Below are 20,777 nucleotides of genomic sequence, written 5' to 3' on the forward strand. Positions count from 1 at the left end.
AACAAGGGAGCAGCTAATTATGGTGTTCACATTATGCAACTACAAAGGATAACAAGAAAACTCAGTAAGTACTGATTTGAAAGTACTGAATATATCCAAGATATATTGTAAACAGGCAAAGGCAAAGTGCAGGGCAGGGTATAAGAGATAAAGACAAAAAACTCAACTGCATAGACCTGTGCTGTCCAATATGGCAGCCAGCAGTCACTTAATGGGCTACTGAGCTCTTGAAATGTGGCTAAAGTAACTGAAGAACTTGACGTCACTTTACTAGCTCAAAATCTGGAGTTAATAAAATTTTAAAACAAGAGACTATGTTTCCTTTGCTGCTTCATTCCACCATATGACACACACTGAAAATACTTGTGCTCTAGTTTCTGAGGCATAAGCCTGGAACAGTATCACAGACACAGTTGTTAAAACTGTTCAGTATGTATATGCAAGTGCTATGAATCACCAGTTTACAGAACTGTTCAAAGAGAGAGAAGACAGCGAACTTAATGACACTTTTTTGGTTTTGGTTTTTGCCAATGTGCCCTAGTTGAGTTCTGGAAGTTTCAACAAGGGCTTATCGTACTGTGAACTCCAATTAAAGATTTTTCTAGGAACAAAAGGATTGCTTACAAACCATTCAATAACCAAAGATAAAAATGGCAGTGTGATTTATTTTCTCACTGATACCACACTTTGAGAACCACAGCTATTAGAGCATTAAAAAACAATGCTGCTATAGGCAACAACATGGATGAGTTATGTTGAGTCCAAGTCTGACATGAATATTGGATGTTTCCATTTAATACGAAGTTCAAAAATTGGCAAGATAAATCCATAGGTACAGAAGTCAGAATCATGGTTATCTAGGAAGCTGGTACTGCTGACAGGGAAGGGGCTTCCGCCTTCAAGGATTACAAAGATGTTCTTTTTCTTTACCTGGGTGGTGTTTACACCGGTGTATACAATTGGGCTGTACACTTAAGACTAGGGCATTTTTTTTTAATTAGGGCACTTTTACTGGATATCTGTTACTCCTGAATAATTTTTAAAAACTGGTCTAAGCAAGTTAATTCTTTTTGACTTGAAAGCCTACCTAAAAAGGCAACAACTCTTCATCAAAATCAACCAAGTAAAAACCAAGTAAATAACCTCAGCAGGAAACTTCTGAAATCCAAATTTAGGAAAAAGACAAGCTCCAAGGTCATTTTCTAACATCAAAAACTAGAAAAGGTCCTACTAGACTGACCAGTGCAAACACCGCTGTGATGCAGCACTCGAACGTCTGCATCTTTCCCCACCTCAAAAAGAAACCTCCACTGCTTCCTTCGATTTCACTACTATGATCCCAAAGCATATTCACAGTCAACGTGCAGTGTAAAAATACTGTTTCCCCTTAACTTGTTACTTATCACTTATTCTGAGGCCCCGGCATATGCAGCAAAATGCCTAGAAAGGATTAGCATGTGGACTTTGATTTTCCAGATACTAAACCTGCTGGAAACAAACCGACAGTCTCTAACTTCCCACGAGCACTACGTAAAGCAGAGTGAGGAGGAAAGAGAAATTCTCCGCATCGTGAGGCGGTGAACGTGGAGGCAAACGACTAACTCGGAGCCACCCTCGCGCCGTGGAGAGCACCGGGCTGGTCTGGGAGGTGAGTTACCAACCACGAAACCACGAGCCCACAGCAAAGCTCCCAAAGACGCACCTGCGGGAGGGAGACGCAGCGACGCGCTCCTCGCGCCTCCACAGGAGCTCGGGGCGCGGCCGAGACCACGGGCGGCGGGAGCTGCGAGGCCGCCGCGAAATCGAGCTCGCGGGCCCGACACTGACGGTAGCTGCCCACGGCCGCCCGGCGCCGCTACCCAACGCCCGCCGCGCCCCGAGACCCGGCCGGTCCCTCCGCACCGCTGCCCTCCTGACGCAGGGCGGCGAACACGCCCGCTCCCCGGTCCTGCCCCGGAGAAGTCTCGCTACGCGGCCCCAACTCCTCAGTATACTCCCGCCGCCGCCGCCGCCGAACTTACGAACGAGCCGCCACAGCCGCCGCCGCCGCCCCGCCCCCTCCCGAGGGTTCCTGGGAAGTGTAGTTCCCCCCTCGGCCCGCCTGCGCCTGCGTGAGCGTGCCGCCGGGCCCACGCAAACTACAGCTCCCGGCGCTGCTCCGGCGATGCACTTCACTAGAGCCGACGGCCAGGCGTCTTCCTCCAGGGCGCGCGCGGGGGGCGGGGCGCGGCGGAGGGAAGCTGATCCAGGAGAGAACTTCCGGAACAGACCGCCCCCGCCCCCGCCTTTGAAATTTTGGCCTGGTGCCCTCGCGAGAAGTGAGCCTCTGCGTTTCCGGAAAAGCCAGAGGCGGACGCTCGGCCTGTTTGGCCCTTAATCAATGTGCTTCCGGCCGCTTTTTGGTTTTTGTCATTATTTTCTTCTTTGCCTACGTGTAACCTAGTAAAGGAGGAGGGCCTGCTGCCACACTATTTCACAGGCAAAGGTAACCTTGTGATGAATTCACGCCAAAAGCAGTTTTCGCTGGTCTTTGCTCGTCTAACGCGCGGTGGGCTGGCTGTGCGCCTACACGAAGTGCAAACTCAGAAAGCTCTACTGTTTTCTTAGTCGCCACCGCAGGGTGCCCCGTAGATGCTGACGCCGCACCGCAGGGTGCCGGCGTGTTCCCGCCCGGCTTTGTGACTGTTTAACACAAGCCATCTCAGATGGTCAAGGAAGTCGAATGACGTTCCGTTTGTAACAGCCCGTGTAATAGATGCAACAAACTACCACTGGTTAAAGTAAACTTAAAACACTCTTTACTAAAGATTGGGCTCCCCAAAATTGTTTTGCTAGTTACTTCAAAAATATACTTTCTGTAAATCAAGGTTTTGGTTTTGCTTTTTTTTTTTTCTTTTTTTTCGTTACGGTTGAGGAAATCAAACCCCAAGACTTACAAGATCACACAACTATTTAAGATGCCTTAGAAGGACCCAAATGCTCTTCCTCCTTTATGATAGTCCTTGGCTTGAAAGCTTGCCCAGAACTCTTGCCCAGAACATATTTTTCAAATGTGAGATAGTCACTATATTCTCTACTTTTTGTGCCTATATTTTATTCTTATGTTTTTATTCTAATGTAGTATCACATTGCTTACTGGCTGAATAAATGAGCCTTTCCACACTCAAATCTTAACTAGCTTTTAAATTAAGGTTATATAAATATTCACCCGTGGACCAGGTAATTCTCAGTGCCCACTAGGCTTGAAGGATTCTCAAAATCCATCACAAGGTGGAAGTAATAGAGGGGAGGAACTTCCAACTTCTCTTCTGCCAGACAGTGAGAAGTTCAGCTTCATTCAGCTGTTGCATCTTCAAGTATTACTGTGGAGAATAAGACTAAGAGCTCCCATACAGGGGTTTAGCCACCAATTATGCATCTGATACAATCCATTATGCCATCATAGGAGGCAGGAGAGCACTATAAAATAATGGTTAAGGGGCCATGCTTTGGAGTCTGGCGGGCCTGGAATCAAATCCTATCTTGATCACTCACCCTCTCAGAAACTGTCTTCTCATCTGGAAAGGGGGGATGTAATAAGGATACAGTTGGCCACCCTATCTGCGGGTTTCTTTCACATCTGCAGATTCAACCAGCCAAGGATAGAAGATTCAGGGGGAAAAAAATTACAGAAATTTCCAAAAAGCAAAACTTCAATTTGCTGTGCACCCACAACTATTTACATTGTATTTGCAGTTATTTACATAGTGTTTACATTGTATTAAGTATCATAAGTAATCCAGAGATCATTTAAAGCATATGGAAGATAGGGGTAGGTTATAAGCATCCTATATCATTTTACAGGAGGGACTTGAGCATTGAAGAATTTTGGTATCCATGGGGGTCCTGGAACCAAGCCCCTACAGGTACCAGAGGACAGCTGTGTCTACTTCATAGGATTGTCAAGAATATTAAAAGAATATATGTAAAAAACCAGCATAGTATCTACCATGTGGTAAAAAGTTAAAGAGGAAGGGTTTTCAATTTTTTAAATCACTTTACTTAGCTATGACTGACCTCATACAGAAAGCTATCTATATTTAGTACATATAACTTAAAGAGTTTAGAGGTACGTATTCACCCATGAAGCCATCTTCACAATCTATACCATGAACATACCCATCAAGGTGCTTTCGTTTTTATGACTTCAGCTGCTGATGAACTCACTTTGCTGGAAGTCCAGCTCTATAGGTCATGTCAAATGGTTTTACAAGATACAAAGTAATACTATGTCACTCTCACGTTATTTGGTAAGATTGTTAACATAGCTGATCTGGAATGAAAGATGTTCAGAGGGATGAGAACTTTTCACTGCTGTAAGAGTGGTAGCAGGGACTGTTCTGTCCAGAAAGGACAAGATTACAGGCCTGGCCGAGGGATGGTCCCCATGCCTGTGTCATCCAGGCTAGGAAGGGTGACTTGCAGGGTAGGGAGGTACACTGAGGGGTGTCTGAACAAAAAATACTGCAAACCATATCAGTAAACAAAGAATGCTGAAACCACAAAGTCATCAGCGGCTGCTGCCACCCCCTAGTGAAGACAAGCCTGCAGCCCAGCCTCTGCAGCCACTCACAATGGTGCACTCTGAGGGGACACAGAATAATAAAGGAAAAGATACTGGCCCTAGATAGCTAGGTGCTTGTCAAAGGAATGAATTCAGTGAGCCCAACCGTTTGCTTCCTCCCATACATAGAAAAGCACTAAATTATTTAATTTGTGATGCTTTTTTTTTTTTTAGATAACAAGTAATCTTGCTGTTCCAACTACCTGGTCTTTGTTGTAAATCTCCTATATGTTCTAGCTCCTCCCCTTCCTCTTTGGAGCAGTCCCTCAGAGCAATCTGAGAGGCTATCATCCTGGATCAAGTCCTCCCACCAAATAAAACATAACTCTCAACTTTTAGGCTGCACATTTATTTCAGTGCATGCATCCAGCCTTGAGGCAAAGGCAAGAAAAGCCACAGCCCTCTTTACCTGTGGGAAAGAGAGAGTTCCTCACCAAGGCCCCAGATCTCAGATTTCTAGAATTTACCTCAGTAAGAAAGTTTCTAACAACGTTGGTTGCTGAAAGACACATTTTTTTAATCTTGTCATTTTAATACAGATAGAACTGTTGGATTTACAGCATGAATGTGTTGGACTTACAGCAAAAGTTCATGGAAACCTGGAATCGGAACAATGGAGTATCACATGTGCTACCTTCTAGAAGGTATGAGCAATAGTGTCAAGCAGTAAATAAAAGCGAATTCTAGCTTGAATCTCTGCTGTGATCATAGCAGAGCAATACAATGATAGGTGAGACTTTCGTGTAATTGATGTTCTAAAAGCATTCTATAGGATTTTATCACACATTTTTAAAACAGCACGTTTACCCTTCACAAGATTACTGATCCCAGGGAAGGGGCCATCAAAAGGAATTTCTCCATTTCAACTAGAATGTGTAATTTATTCATGTAAAATTGTTCATATATTCTCCTATAGTCCTGATTTCTGTAAGGTCAGTAATAATATCAACACTTCCATTTCTGATTTTAGTAATTGAGTCTTCCTTCTTTCCTTTTTCTTTGTTAGGCCAGTTAAAGTTTTTTCAATTTTGTTATCTTTTCAAAAACCAATTTTTGATATAATAGATTCTATTTTTCTATTATTTGTTTCATATATCTCTACTCTAATCATTGTTATTTCCTTCCTTCTGCTGGCTTTAGGCTCAATTTGCTCTTCTTTTTCTGGTTCTTTAAGGTGTAAAGTTAGGTTGTTGATTTAAGATCTTCCTTCTTTTTGAATACAGGCATTTACAGCCATAAATGTCCCTCTGAACACTTTCACTGCATCCCATAAGTTTTATATCTGTCTTTTATTTGGAAAGTTTAATCTGGTTAAATTTAAAGTAATTACTGCAAATGACAAATTTCTGCCATTTGGTTGTTTTTTCCTAAGTGTCATCTTTTTTATTCCTTGATTTCTCCATTACTGTCATCTTTTGTGCTTATTTTTTAATATACCATTTTGTTTCCCTTCCCATTAATTTTTGTATATATTTTTTATTTATTTTCTTTGTGGTTACCTTTGAGATTACAATTAGTACCTTAAATTTATAACAACCTTGTTTGAATTAGTATCAACTTAGATTCAATAGTATACAAAACCTATACTCCTATACATTTACATTCCTCCCCCTTTATGTATTGTTGTAACAAGTTACGTCTTTATACATTGTCCGCTCATTAACATACCTTTATGATTATTTTATGCATCTATTAAATTATATAGGAAGAAAGAGGAGTTACAAAAATATAATACTATTGATTTTTATGCTTACATAGTTACCTTTAGCAGTGTCCTTTATTTCCTCATTGGCTTCAGTTTACTGTCTAGTGTTTTTTCATTTCAGCATAAAGGACTCCCTTCACCCTTCCAGCAGAGCAGACCTACTTTATTTATCTGGAAATATCTTAACTTCTCTTTCATTTTTGCTAATAGTTTTGATGGGTATAGAATTCTTGGTTGCCAGTTATCATCCCATTGCCTTTTGGCCTCCGTGGTTTCTGTTGAGAAACTGGCTGTGAATCTCACTGACAGTCCCTGTGTGGGACAGTTTGCTTCTCTCTTGGTACTTCCGTGATTCTCTCTTTGTCTTTGAACAGCTTGACTATAATGTGCCTTGGTGTGGATCTCTTTTGAGTTTCCCTGTTTGGAGTTCATCGTGGAGCTTCTTGGATGTGTTGCTTCCTATCTTTTGTCAAGTTTGGGAGGTTTTTTTACCATTATTTCCTCAAATGCTCCTGCTGCTTTCCCTCATTTCTTTCTGGGACTCCCATCATGCATATGTTGGTATCCTTAATAATGTCCCACAGGTCCCCTGGGCTCCATTTTTTTTTTCCTTCCCTCTTTTTTTCTCTTCTGTTCCTCAGACTTGATCATTTCAATTGCCCTAAACTGCTGTTGAGCACCTGTAGTGAATTTCAGTTCATTTCAGTTATACTTTTCAGCTCCAAAACTTCTATTTGGTTCATTTCTTATCATTTCAGTCTCTCTCCTGATATTCTTTATTTGTTGAGACATTGTTTTCCTGGCTTCCTTTAGTTCTTTGTTCATATTTTCCTTCAATTATTTCAACATATTTAAAATAGCTTATTTAATGCATTTGTCTAATAAGTCCCATGTTTGTGCTTCCTCGGGGACATCTTCTGTTAATTTCTTTTTTCCTTTAAATGCCACATTTTCATGTTCCTTTGCATGCCTCCTAACTTTTTGTTGAGTATTATAATGTGGCAACTCCAGAAATGGGATTCTCTCTCCCACCCCTAACCCCCAGGATTTTCTGTTTGCTGCGGGCTGCAGTTGTTTATTTGTTTAGTGACTTTTAAAAACTATTTTTTTAAAGGCTGCTGTATTCTTCATCATGTGATCTCTGAGGTCTCTGTTCCTTTAGCTTATTGCTTAGCTAGTGGTTTGATTGACATTTTCTTAAGTGTCTGGAGGGAAAAACAGGATAAAAAAAGAGAGAGAGAGAGAAGAAGAAAAGAAAACAGTACCCTCCAGTTCTTTGCAGACTGGCTCTGGGTTGGGGCAGCCCTCTTCTGTCAGACAGACCGTTCGCAACTCTGCCTTGTCCTCCACTCCCTGCGGCCGATCAGCTGAAAGGCCAGCACGATGCGAACGCTTGTGGCATTTTCAAGTCTTTTCTGAGCATCAGTCCTGCCTTAGGCATGTATGCAACTTCCTACGTGCCCCAGCTTACACAGAGAAGAATTTCTCCTTGGCCAGCAAACAGCTCAGCCAATGAGAAACCCACAACTCAGACACTGAAAAACTGCCGCACTGCTGCCTCCCAGTTTCCTCCAGAGGACTCTTATAATAGCCTCTTCTCCTCTATAAAAGAGTCTTCCTCAACCTAAATTAAATCAGTTACAGTCTTGTGAATCCATAAAACTGACTTAATAGTCCTTGCTTACCTCATAGCATTATTGTAAGATCATATGTACGTAACAACAAATTTGTAACTAAAATCTCTCCATATAAATGTAAGTAAAGGCTATAAATAGCTCAGGTTGAGAAGTTACCTTAAAATAGCTACAGAAACTGAATATTTTATTCTCCCTTATAATTAAGAGAGTCACTAAAACCACAATAAAATTTTAAATTTGGGTTTACTAAAAAAAAAAAAGAATTTTCCTCAGATGTGGTACATATATACAATGGAACACTACTCACCCATAAAAAAGAATAAAATAATGCCATTTGCAGCAACATGGATGGACCTGGAGATCATTATTCTAAGTGAAGTGGGCCAGAAAGGGAAAGAAAAATGCCATATGATAATCACTTATATGTGGAATCTAAAAAAAAAAAAAATGACAAACTACTTATTACTTATAACTTAGGCGATTGATTTCTTGAATATGTGTAAGCACATTTGACAGTCTTTTATGATTGGATTACCACATTCTGTTGATTCTTATTTTGTGGTTGGCTTTTTCCTTTGATAACTATGTAAGTTTAAAAAGCTAAAGCTCTAATATGTTCTTAGAAACAATGATCAGTATATATATGTAAACTAAAGAAAAAAGGTGCAGTATATTGTATATATGTATTTACATGCAATATAATGTATATGTGCAGTTAAACTGTTAATAATTCTACCTAATAAAACTGAAAAAGGTAAAAAATTAAATTAAAAAAAAAAGAATCTTTCTCTCCTTTGTTCTCAGACTTGCCTGTGCTTCTTAATAGACTGCATGTCCTTAACAGCAATTCCTTACTGTTCCTGAACAAACCTGTTTTATCAATTAAATAACTGGCTGCTTTATTGTCTGTGGTCAACAAGTTAAAATACCATAAAGATCTCCTACCTTGCTTCAGTGGCCTTTCTCCTGGTCATGAGATAGGATGGGACCTGGGACCCTCTACTGGAGGGCTTGCACCTGGACAAATGTCTCCTCGAGCAACAGAATACAAAGAAACTACAAGGGACTGAAAGTAACTGCACACATGCACACTTGGGCAATTAAGAACAATAAGGTACAAAAAAGCCACAAACCAACTGCCATTTCTGAGGTGTCAGGAGCAAAAGCCTAGGACTGCGCATGATGCCTACACACGGCACCACCAAGCAGCAGGCAGACACCTAAGTTATGCATCCTGCCCTGCCCTGACTGCATTTAAGGAACCAGTAAAGAAATCATGGCCCTGAGGTCCCTTTCATGCTGTTTCAGTGGAGGGTTTGAATTAGAATATGTTTCAAAGGGAAAGGAAAAACCCTCTATATGCAAGAGAAGCCCCAAGAAAGACCCCAGGTAAGGAGCTGTAAATTGTTAAGGTCTCAGGTTAGTTGGAATGAGGAAAGTGTTGAGCAAAAGTGACCCTAACATCAGCATTTAGGAGTTAAATCATCCATTCAATGAGATCCCATCCAAAGAAACCATCAGTTTTGTATGGGGTGCATGTTTTGAGCTATGTTCTTGCTAAATAACTTTTCTTCAGTCCTCTGGTTAAGACAACCTGTTTAGAACCTGCCATTTGATTCTCCTTGAAAATATATGATGCATATATTAACTCCAGGAAAGCATTTTGAGTTCTGTTAGGTGGAGCAGATGTGCTCATTTGATCTTCAGCTGGAGGTTCAGAGTTCACTATTCTGTAGTTGACAGTTCATTCAAAACAAAACAATTCACAAGTCACGTTTACTTGTTCTCACTCCCATGTGCTGCAGCAGGATTCCCAATGAGGCCTTCCCTGAATTTCTGGCCCCATCCATTTCTATTGATCGAAGAGTCCAAGGACCTGAGTTGGTAACACACATCTGCTAGTTGGCTGTAATCCTTTGACTATCTTCTAGGTTCTGATAAGGTAGTTTCTGGCAGTTTTTGTCAGGTTTTAAAAAATGTTTTGGGGGAGGGATGGACCTTGCAGCTCCCCATGTAACTAAGCAGGACCCAAGGCGCCTTCCCTGGACAGACCCCTCCCCGGTATCCTCTGCTATATCTCCTCTTTGCGGGACCCAGATAACAGTATCTGATGCACGTTTCCGGAGTTGTTTTACAGATGCTAAAACCCCCCACAAACGGAGGATGTTAACTACTTGATGAACAAGAGCACACGGCCCCCAGGCCTCCAAGAACCTAAGGACTGATATTGTTGACCCTGTGACTCCACTCTGTTACCCCACCATCAACCAATCAGAGAATTGTGCAGTTGTGCACCGGCTGATCACATACCTGACCCACCTCCTCACCTGGCCTTTAAAAATGCTTTCCTGAGAGCCACCTGGGAGTTAAGGCTTTGGGAGCACTAATTGTCCAGGGCTACCTGTGGGTGCCTTACAAGAAACGCTGCACTTTGCGTCACCACAACCTGGTGTTAGCAGCTCAGCTTTACTGCCTGTGGGCGCGTAGGCCCAAGTTTGGTTCTGTTAACACCCACCGTACCATTTTTGCTGTTGTCACCTAAGCTGATTCTATACAAGCCCTAAGCCAGGTAGAAATGATGAAGTGGGGGATTTGTAAAGTCCCCAGCCGTTATCCCCTGGGAATTAAACAGTAGAGTCAAGATCCCAATCCATAGCCTTTCTACACCTTTTTCTTCCCATTTTGCACAGTATTGGGGAGTTTTATTATCTCCCATTCCCTGACCCCTGCCCAAGGAACCTCCAGCCCCTTCTCTGGAAAAGCAGACACAGATTTCGAACCACTCGGGAACGCTACGGAACATCACCGTACCCTCCTGCTTCCCCAGTCCTCCCGAAATCTGCCTTTCTCGCTCCAAAGCTCCCCTGCTCCTCAGATAAATGGCAGCACCGTCCAGCCACTTGTCCCAGCTCCAACGCTGGAGTCACCCTCATTGGACCAATCCCTCCTGAAAGCAGAAACCGGGAAAGTCCAGAGCCCGGGCCTGATCCAGGAAGAGCCAGCGGTCCCCGGCGCGGGGTGCGGCCCCGCCCAGGGCGGCGCGGGGAGCGGCCCCGGAGAACCGGGAGCGGAACGCGGGGCGAACGCGGAAGCGCGAGGAGCCCGGAGCCGCCGCAGCAGCCCCAGCGCCCCGACGCCCGGAGCGGGCCGCGTCCTCCGCCAGGTGCGTGGGCGGCCGACCTGGGCCCGGCGGTGCCGCCGAGGGTCCCGGCTGTGCTGCCGGGGGCGGGGGCGGGGGGGCCGCGCCGACTGCCCGCGGGGGCGGGGTGGGCCCTGCGCTGCGGTTCCGTCCTCGCGGCCGCCGGGCCTGGAGGCGCGCCCCCCCCCGCCGCCCCCGCCCAACGTCCCCCGCGACGCCCCCGCCCAACTTCCCCCCCGCCCCTCCCCCCGCGCGCCCCGCCCCCAGCGCCCCACCGGTGCCGCCGCGCGCGCTCCTGCGGGGACGTGGACGCGCCCTCGCGCGGGTCGCGGGCCCAGGTGGCAGGACTCGGGGGCAGCCCGGGTCTCCCGGTGCGTCCCGAGCTCGCGACAATGAGCAGAGGCGATAAAACTTAAGTGTTTCTTGTTTCCAACATGCTGTGCAGCCTGGCCGCCTTCTGAGTTAGATTTCAAAGGAAAAAACGTGCAAAATGCAGTTATTTCCGTGAGTCCTCAGAGAATGTAACCCGACCTGGGGAGTGACCGGAGCTCCTGAGGGAAAACTGAGGCAGGTGCGTGCTGAATCCAGGTCTGGAAACCGGAGTGAGCGAGTGCGGCCTGTGCGGACGCGGGCCTCGCGGGGCCCTCACCTGAGGGCTCACCTGGGGCCTCACCCAGGGCCCCAACGGGGGGGGGGGGGTGGCCCTCACCGGGACTCACTCGGAGTCCAACCCGGGGCCTCAGCGGGGCCCCACCCAGGCCTCACCTGGGGTGAGAAGGACCCAAAGTCTCCGCCCCAGGAAGGCGGGCTCGACCTGTGGATGAGGACTAACCCTAACGGAAAAACACTGCGCACGGCGCCCTAATGAAGGGGGGAGCGCACCCCGGACACCCGCACAGAGTCTTTCTTCGTGTGTGATGTGAGCACTTACCAGTGAGCACTGAGAGGGGGCCCCACCTGTGTGCCTAGAGGAGGCGCAACACCTAAGTAGGCGGCCTTTGCTTCCCCAGGGGTTTGATGGTCCCATTAGGTGCGGTATTGAGGCCCTTTGAGTCCAAATATGCAAATAGTGTCAAATACGAGGAGAGAGACTGTGTGCACTCACTGTGGAGAAGTGATCAGAGGCCTAGAGCAGCAGAAGCGGGGAGACAGTCAGGGCTCTGCTGCTGGGGGGTCGGGGGGGTGGGGACGCAGGGACGGGGAAAGTGCCTGGATTCCAGGGGCAGGATGCATAGGTGCACAGGTGCGGTCAGGGCTGGACCGCACCCCAGCGGACAGGGGCCACCATCCGCCAGGAGGCGCGCGTGGGGACGCGTCAGACAGACGTTCTGCCCTAAATTGGGGGTTGTCTGCAGACAGACGCATTTAGGGCCCCGAGTTGTGGGCACAACTGCCCAGCAAAGGTGAAAGGGAACTGGGGCCAGGGGAACCGCGGTCAAGGGCAGGTGCGGCTGAGGAGGCCGGTTGAGGAAGGCCACCTGCTCGCTGACCCTCAATCCTGTGGGACCTGTGAACCCCTCGCAAAGCACCAGCTCACTGTGGGCAAGCTCTTAGAGATGACTCCAGGTTAAAACCCACAAACGGCTACTGTAAATTGAACCCAGTATCTCACCATTTATTAGTTTGTTGTTAAACACACATCAAAGTTGTTTCAATTCAAAATACGCTTTTTTTTCTTAGAAGTATTTCTCTATATGTGGGAATGTATGATATGGTAAAATAAATTAACTTAAAATGTTTAAACATAAAATGTTTAAAAGTAAAAATAAAGGTATTGTTATTACTAACTGTTCAGTTTTTCTCCAGACTGGCTTAACAGAAACCCACTTAACTGATGAATCTCTTTGAATTTATAGAAGAATTATATATAAAAACCCATGGTTTTGAGACAGGAAGAGGGCAGGGCACAGCCATTCAAGGAATGCCACAGCAATTTGTTGGTGTCGCGATATCATGTACACATACACACCGTATGCGGCGAGAGCTGATGGCTACTCTGAAGCTTTATTAAGTTACACAGTCTTATATAGCAAAGAAGAATGACAAGGGAAATGGTTAACAGGCAGTGTCTGGCTCAAGGTCAGGAGACCCTTTATGTTTTGGTAAATCACGTTCGTGTTGGCACCAGCGAGCCTTAAGGCTTATCAGGGCGGAACGTGTGAGAAACGGCTGCTTCACAACATTCTTCTTGGACTCAGGCCTGTCTTGGGTTGCCCCCCTCTGGGGATCTTACCCCTCATTGGCTAGCCAGCCTTCTCACCTCTGAGTCTGCAGCTTTTTATAACTTGTTTACCATTCCAGCCCAAGGCTCGTTCCTTTGTTCCCACAGTCGGGGGCCTACACAATTCACATCAAAATGGTGAACGAGTCAACCTCCAGGAGGCCTTGAGGCTCAGGATGGTGGGAGATTTAACTTCTAGCAGATCTTGAGCGTCATTATACGCCCATTGTAATGTATCAGCGTGGTGGATAACATGCCCACAGGCACCATGGCAGTCCCAACGCTGGCCACAAAAGGTCCAAGAGGGAAAATCCTGGGAATCCCAGCCCCTAACCCCAGACTAGTTCGAATGGTCCTTCCACTTATTAGCACATGAAGCCACTGAGCCCATAAAAACTAGCAACACAGTGCCTCATGCACGCAGCCTCCCTCTCTCTGTCTCTCCCCCTTCCGAGACGGCCCACACTCTGTCTATGAAATGTGTACCTACTTTTACTCTAATCTGAGCACCCAACCCCCACACCTCGTGGCCTTTCTCTTGCCTTTCAATGTATCTGTCTGAATAAATCTACCTTTACTCAACTGTGGCTCGCTCTTGAACTCTTTCCTGTGCGAAGCCAAGGACCCACACCTGGCAGCATGTTCCAGGGGCTCAACCGAAGCCTGGGACACAGCCCATCTCAAGCCCCACATCCGTTTTCCTGCATCATCTTCACTATCACATAATGTTAATTTTTAATTTAGAAATAAGTGCTTCTGGGTCAGGGTATCACTCAGTGGAATGATGTGTGCTTAGCATGCACGAGAGTCTGGATTCAATCCCTAGTATCTCCATTAAAAGAAAAAAAAGAAAGAAAGAAATGCTTCTGTAGTCTTAAAAGATACCCATTTGTAAATGAAATCTCACATTTTCATAAGGATGTATATCATGAGCCTATGCAAAAGGATTTTGGGTGTTACAATATTAACCATAAAAATTAGAAACCAACATACATATTGCAAGCTTGGGTAATGTTCAGTTTTTGTGATTACTACATGATTGCGATGTCTTCTTTTAAAACAGTGCCTGACTGTCCTGCAGTTTGCCTGAGGGCATTCTAAATTCACTGTCAATTACATTCACTGAAAAGAGAATCCTTAAAAACTATGACTTGGAATTTTTTTTTTCCTACAGGATGACTGTGGGGATCTTTGCAAATTGTACCTTCTGTTTGAAACTCAAGCACTTACCTCGTCAACAGAAGAAAAAGCTACAAACTGACATCAAGGAAAATGGTGGAAATTTTTCCTTCTTATTAAGTGCACAGGTATCTGCAGGTTTTCTAAGAACCGTGTGATAAATGTTGTGCATTAAGGGAGTCGAGTCGTGGTTAAGACAAGCAGTAGAGAAAACTGGAGCAGGAGGGACTAAGGTCACTGAGAGGGAGGTGGACTTGGGGGGGCGAGGAGGGAAGACCCCCCCAGGCCCATGCCCTCCCTGTTCCCTGGTGGGAGGACAGCCCTGTGTGCTCTGTGGAGCTAACCTTATTGGAGCACAGCCGCAGGCATAAAAGGAAATCATTTCAGACCGACCTGTTCTCAAAAGAGCAAGGTTACAGCGCACAGAGTTGCGGACTGCACTGTGTCTAGGCCCTCACAGTTACTGGCAGGACCCCATGCGGTGGCTCACGGGGGGGGGGGGGGGTGTGTGTGGAAAGGAAGCCTCACAGCCTCAGCGATCTTTGCAGCACAACTAGTACTGTTAGTTTTGTTCATTTAAGGCCCAAGGAAGCTCCCGTCTAAAATGAACTGACAGCTTAGGAATAGGAACTCACAGCTGGACGAAACCTTGACAGTAATTAAGGCCACCCTCCCCCAAACCACCTCATCATCAGAAGTGAGAACTGAAACTGGAAGTCGTGAGACCCCAGGCCAGCAGGCCCGGGGCCTGTCCCTGCCGGCCCCTCCCAGACCACAGCTGGGGTGTGTTCCGTGGAGCTCTGGCAGCTCCAGCTGGGGGCTGGGGGCTTCCCTGGGACTCAGGAGTTTGCTGTGAACATCAGAACTGGAATGTCGCGGTTTGCCCCCAGTTTAGGCAGAACTGTACGTGCTTCCCTCCAGGGCTCTCCTCACTTACCTGTCTCGGGGTTTCTGTGGGAGGATGAACAGTTCACACTTGTTACACCTCAGTTCATCTTCTGGGCCGAGCATGCCAACATGGTCTGCCACTTTTAAGACCGTGAGTGCAGCCTTCTTGTAAGCTGTTTTCCAATGTGCATAAATCCTGAGCTGCGCAGACAGCTACTCAAGCAAAAGAGCCAGTCAGATATGTGACAGTGAGGAATGTCTTTCGGATAACTCAGCACGTGCGTCTGCTGGGCTGTGTCTGCGCTGGAACAGAGCTGTGTGCTCCTGTGTGTGATCTACACAGACAGCAGCCCCAGGTGGGCGGCCCAGACTGGTGCCTCTCGGGGGAGGAGCTGGGACCAGCAGTGGGGAGTGAGTAACTTTAGCGCTCTTGTTTTACCTTTTAGATATTCTCCAATGTGTGCATGTCGTATATTTACTCAAAAGTAAATTGGCAAAATTATTGGTGAACAGATTAAAATAAATATATAATGAATACCTTTTGAACGTCTTGATTCCATTCCTAAAGGAGTAATTAAATACATGTCTGAAGATGTGTAGATGAAGACATCCAACCCAGCATTGTTGACAGTCGTGGAAACTTGGGCACAACCCCTGGGCTGTGGTCCAGGAAGGGGCAGGGGGAGTCAGCCCCCAACACTGACAGATGGAGAGCAACCTGCCTTTACAGGCCTGGGTCCAATGACTTTAGACTTCAACTTTTACTTCTTATGATGCGGTGGTTAGTTGGTTAATCAGTCCTGGTACATCCATACCCATGTTCTTTTAAAACTCATTTTTTTTAACATTTATGTAACTAGAAATTGTATTAGTCATAAAAGTTTTAGAAATCTGAGAAAAATTATTACAAACAAGGTTGAAAATGACAAGTGCAAACAATTTATTTAAGTTTCGTTTTTGCTAATGCATGGTGGATTTATGTTTTCTTAGTGCACGCATGTCATCTTGGACAGCGCTGATGTTCTGAGCCAGTATCAGCTGAGCTCCATCCGAAAGAACCGTATCCATATTGCCAACCCAGACTTTGTATGGGACTCTATCAAAGACAGGAGACTCGTGGACGTAGGGAATTATGGTCCCAGGAAGTCACTGGACATCACACCAACTCCTCGTCAGAGGGCGAGCAGCGCTGGTAGGTACCTCGTATCATGCACTTACTGTATTACAGCTACTAGAACAGATATTTCGGTTCATCAGTGATACTGTGGACAAAGGATTGTCCAGAAATACTATGAAGATAATTAGACTTTCTATCTCAGAAAATGGACAGCAAACTACTGAAGGACAAGCGACTACTTTAGCAGCAGAACTGGGTTTCTCAATATCTAGTCTGGTGTAGTTAGATGCAAAAGGACTACAAAAACCATGATAACCTCAGAAAACTTGATGTGTAATTTTTAAAAACCACACAAAAATCTTACTGGAATCCTACAAAGGTTACATTAGGTCAAATACAACAAATACTATGATGCAACTGGGCATTTATTAAACTCCACTTCAAAGCACAGGTTTTCACATTCTGTATACACTAAACATATCCAGTGAAGTCACTCTGGTCTTCCACTGACGTCTGATATATCTGGATGTAACAAATTAACTTTACAAGACTTTTTAACATGGATCCTTAGTATAAAACAGTGTACTTGTATGTAAACGGCGTAATGGGGAATCCAGGTAATGGGCTTCCGTCACCACTAGGTCATCCATTTTGTTACGTATTTTATTTTGAATGCTTAAGGGGTAGGGCAAACTGGTCAGTTTAAATCTGGATACATTACCTAAATCTCCCGATTACCCCCAGTGAATTATAGATGAAAGCTGATTTCATCTGGTCCCAAATAGCTATTGCTAATACTTTTTGTCTCCAAGAGAATTAAACAGACTAAGATCATTCGAATTCTTTCTACTCTGAGATGAGGACCAGACAAGCTTCACCGGCAACTTCGGATCTAAAGAAGGGTTAGTGCGGGTCCGAGCTTAGTGGAGAAGCTGCCTTGCTGGCTCAGCTGGTGAAGTGGGGTTGGGGGGAGGTTCTCCGTCATTGTGTCTGAAGTGACTCCTGTGTCCTGCGTCTCGTACAAGTCGCTGGACAACATGTCATGACTGGCTGGCTCTGAAAAATCATTAGAAGCAGATGGTTTGTGGAAAGAATCTGATCCCAGATTGTCAAGGAAAAGCATGTGTCCCACATTCAGGAGGAAGAGTTTTCCCCAGTTTGGTCAAGCTCTTCACAGGATGGAACCCAGGGCTGTTGTTAACAGGTTCGTCGTCCTTGCGTTTCTTTGAACCTGTGGGACGATAGCTAGAGCCTTAAACAGTTTACTTGGAAAAGAACCATCAACACCATCATTCATATAAGACACTAAGGCTGGTGCATCACATACAGCTTTTTCTACTCTGGAGGAAAATTTATCATTTCCAACAACTTTCTTTGCAATAATATTAACTGCAAACAAAAATGCAGAAGACATGTTGTATCTTCTGGGATTATTCTACTGTCAGATCCTTCAGGAAAGCAGACATCCAGCAAAGGGCTGGTAACATGATTAACCTGTTCTAGCCGAAATTCCATCCCTGTGGAGCCTCCACCAACGTCTGACACGTTCACCGTGAAGCCAGTTTCGCCGGGCACACAGCAGAGCATGGACGCATACTGGAGAGTTTTGCAAGCACTTAAAACATGAAATTTAACCCCAGTAACTTAGACAACGAGTTCCTTAAGACATTCCCCCAAACACCTGCCGTTCTTCTGGGACATGTCAGACTTCCTGTCACCCTCTCCCCTGTAATACTGTCTTCTCCTGCAGTGAGTTGTGAGACCCCAGGTGAAGGGGAGGATGGTTGGGCAGACTCGGTTCACATCAGCGGCAGCACACGTGAAGCCTGGACGGGGTGGCAGTGCATTGACATTGCCAGTGCTCCCAGTCCAAGACGGACGAGTCCAGGGAACTAACGAAATACAGCCCTGGCTGTTGGGTGATTGTGTGTGATTTTCTGCTATTTGATTTAGTCACATGTTGTGATATTCACTCCAACTTTTGCTGCACACTTTACCTGAGATGGTTGCTTGCAATGAGTTATATACAGTAGGTTTTCTGGTGAGACACCCAATCTTGCCCTAAAGCCGTTTCAGTTTTACCGGAACAAGCAAGTCCGGTTCCAAGAGCTGCCAAAATCTGAAGCTGGGCTGGAGTGGAGTCGCACTTCACCGTGTGGAACAGCTTTATCTGAGCGACCAACTGTGTTTCTTCAGTCTTTACCAGATCTCCCACAAAAAAGGCATTTTGGCTGTCAGGGTATGTTCACAAACACAGTTACTGATGACATTTCCAAGGCCTGTTCCTTCATCCAGCAGGCCAGCTGAGCCGCTCGCTCTCCTCTCAGCCATGTTGCACAAAGTCAAAGTCCTAAACCAGGAAAAACAAGAGACAGGCCAGTAGGCCTCGTGTCCAGGACAGAACGGACAAGCTAGGAGACGGGCCCCATCATCAGCTGGGTCCCTGAGGGGCTCGGCGGTGAGGCGTGAGGTTGGACTGCTCTCTCCCCGGCCTCTGGGTGGTTGTGTGCTTGGTCAGAAAGTTCACCCTGAGATAATGGCCCGAAGCGTCTTCTCTTTTTTGGCGGAATTTGAAGAGAGGGTTGTGGTTACCTTGAGCAGAAATGCCCAAGGCGGCGGGGCCCTGAGCAGCAGGGGCGTCACGGGGGAAACACAGGCACCCCTGCCCCAGGCTGTGTGGCTGCGGCAGGAGGAGGGAATGGACCGCAGAGGGACAGGAAGGAAGGCCAGGCCGTGGGGTTTCCAGCGGAAACACAGCTCCTTTAGTAACCTGCATTTTATCTCAGAATCTGTCCAAAACGAAAGCCTTTCGACATAGAGAAATGCACTCCTCATCAGTCACGTCAGAAGTCAAGTCGTTCTTGCAAATCAGAACTACAGTGAGATACCGCTTCATACCTGCAGGCTGGCCATCATCCAGAAGTCTACAGATACATGCTGCAGAGGGTGTGAAGAAAAGGGAGCCTCATACACTGTTGAGGAGAATGTAAACGCATACAGCCATTGTGGAAAACAGTATGGAGGGTCCTCAGAGAACTAAAAATTCAGTAACTGTATGAGCCAGTAATTCTACTCCTGGAAAACAAAAACAGTAACTCAAACAAATCCATTCACCCCAGTGTTCACAGCAGCATTATTTACAATAGCCAAAATATGGAAACATCTAAGTTTCCATCAACAGACGAGTGGATAAAGAAGATGTGGTATATATACACAATGGAATACTACTCAGTCATAAAAAAGAATGAAATTCTTCCATTTGCAACTGTATGGATGGACCTGGAAGGTATTATGCTCAGTGAAATAATTCAGACAGACAAAGGCAAATACTGTATGTTTCCACTTATATGTGGAATCTAAAAAATAAAACGAATGAAGATAAGACAGAAACATTCACAGATATAGAGAATAAACTAAGGGTTACTAATGGGGAAATGGAAAGGGGTAGGAGCAGGAGAGGGGTGGAGGATTAAAAGGTACAAACTACTCTGTATAAAATAAACAAGCAACAAAGATATATTGTATAGCACAGGGAAATACAGCCATTATCTTGTAGTAACCTTTAGTGGAATGTAATCTATAAAATATTGAATCACTATGGCATATACCAGAAATGAATACAATATTGTAAATCAACTATACTTCAATTTAAAAAGTCAGGCAGTTCTATTTTTTGTTGTTTTTGTTGAAGTATAGTTGATTTAGTGTTGTGTTAGTTTCAGGTGTACAGCAAAGTGATTCAGTTATATATATATATATATACACACACACACATATGTATTCTTTTCCATTATAGGTTATTACAAGATAGTGAATATAGCTCCCTGTACTATACAGTAGGTCCTTATAGGCAGTTTTGATAAATACTGATTTATAATAAGCACATGACATATGTTAGACATCATATTGTGTGATGTCAGTTGTATCATTTATGAGTTTTAGAAATCTAAATGTTTTGGTGTGGTGCAGCCTCTTTAAGACAAGTGATTGCCCAGAAGTGCTGTTATATCAGACTTTCTTGCTCAGACATTGGTAGCTAAAACACAATAGGAAGGGTAGTAAACTCCTTTTACGTTGAAATATTTTTCAATATCCAGAATAATACAGTCTGATTCAGAATTACTATAAATACATTGATGACCTTTGAAATCTTGAAAGCATAATTAAAATGAAAAAAGTCCTTGCATTAAAAGTTATTCCTATATATCATAATGTTATACATAGCATTACAATTCCTCTGTAAGAAAAATGTGAAGCAAAATTGCTGGCCTCACATAGAATCCTGGAT

The 20,777-nt window shown here is 45.0% G+C and overlaps 2 protein-coding genes and 1 pseudogene across 12 annotated transcripts in view; 1 reads left to right on the plus strand and 2 right to left on the minus strand.

Moving 5' to 3' along the window:
* The window catches only part of CPAP (centrosome assembly and centriole elongation protein), a 37,079-nt gene extending 34,357 nt beyond the window's left edge, over positions 1–2,722 (minus strand). For 5 of the 6 annotated variants that reach the window (XR_006723654.2, XM_074377844.1, XM_045514203.2 and 2 more), the window contains exon 1: positions 1,703–2,015. The gene's annotated coding sequence lies outside the window, so the exon portion shown is untranslated. The other variant, XM_074377842.1, reaches the window with a different exon arrangement.
* An 8,172-nt stretch (positions 2,723–10,894) lies between these two features.
* PARP4 (poly(ADP-ribose) polymerase family member 4) overlaps positions 10,895–20,777 on the plus strand; it is a 58,134-nt gene continuing 48,251 nt past the window's right edge. For 2 of the 6 annotated variants that reach the window (XM_074377849.1, XM_074377851.1), the window contains exons 1-4: positions 10,899–11,108; positions 11,530–11,655; positions 14,480–14,612; positions 16,363–16,564. In XM_074377849.1, coding sequence (XP_074233950.1) covers positions 14,481–14,612; positions 16,363–16,564 — 334 coding nt within the window. In that variant the 5' untranslated portion in view covers positions 10,899–11,108; positions 11,530–11,655; position 14,480. Of the gene's footprint in view, positions 11,109–11,529; positions 11,656–14,479; positions 14,613–16,362; positions 16,565–20,777 lie in introns of all 6 variants that reach the window. The other 4 variants (XM_074377848.1, XR_012511579.1, XM_074377846.1 and 1 more) reach the window with 4 other exon arrangements.
* On the minus strand, positions 17,179–18,190 carry LOC123615769 (antizyme inhibitor 1 pseudogene; annotated as a pseudogene).

This window comes from Camelus bactrianus, chromosome 14, assembly GCF_048773025.1.
Source record: "Camelus bactrianus isolate YW-2024 breed Bactrian camel chromosome 14, ASM4877302v1, whole genome shotgun sequence".
Taxonomy (NCBI): domain Eukaryota; kingdom Metazoa; phylum Chordata; class Mammalia; order Artiodactyla; family Camelidae; genus Camelus; species Camelus bactrianus.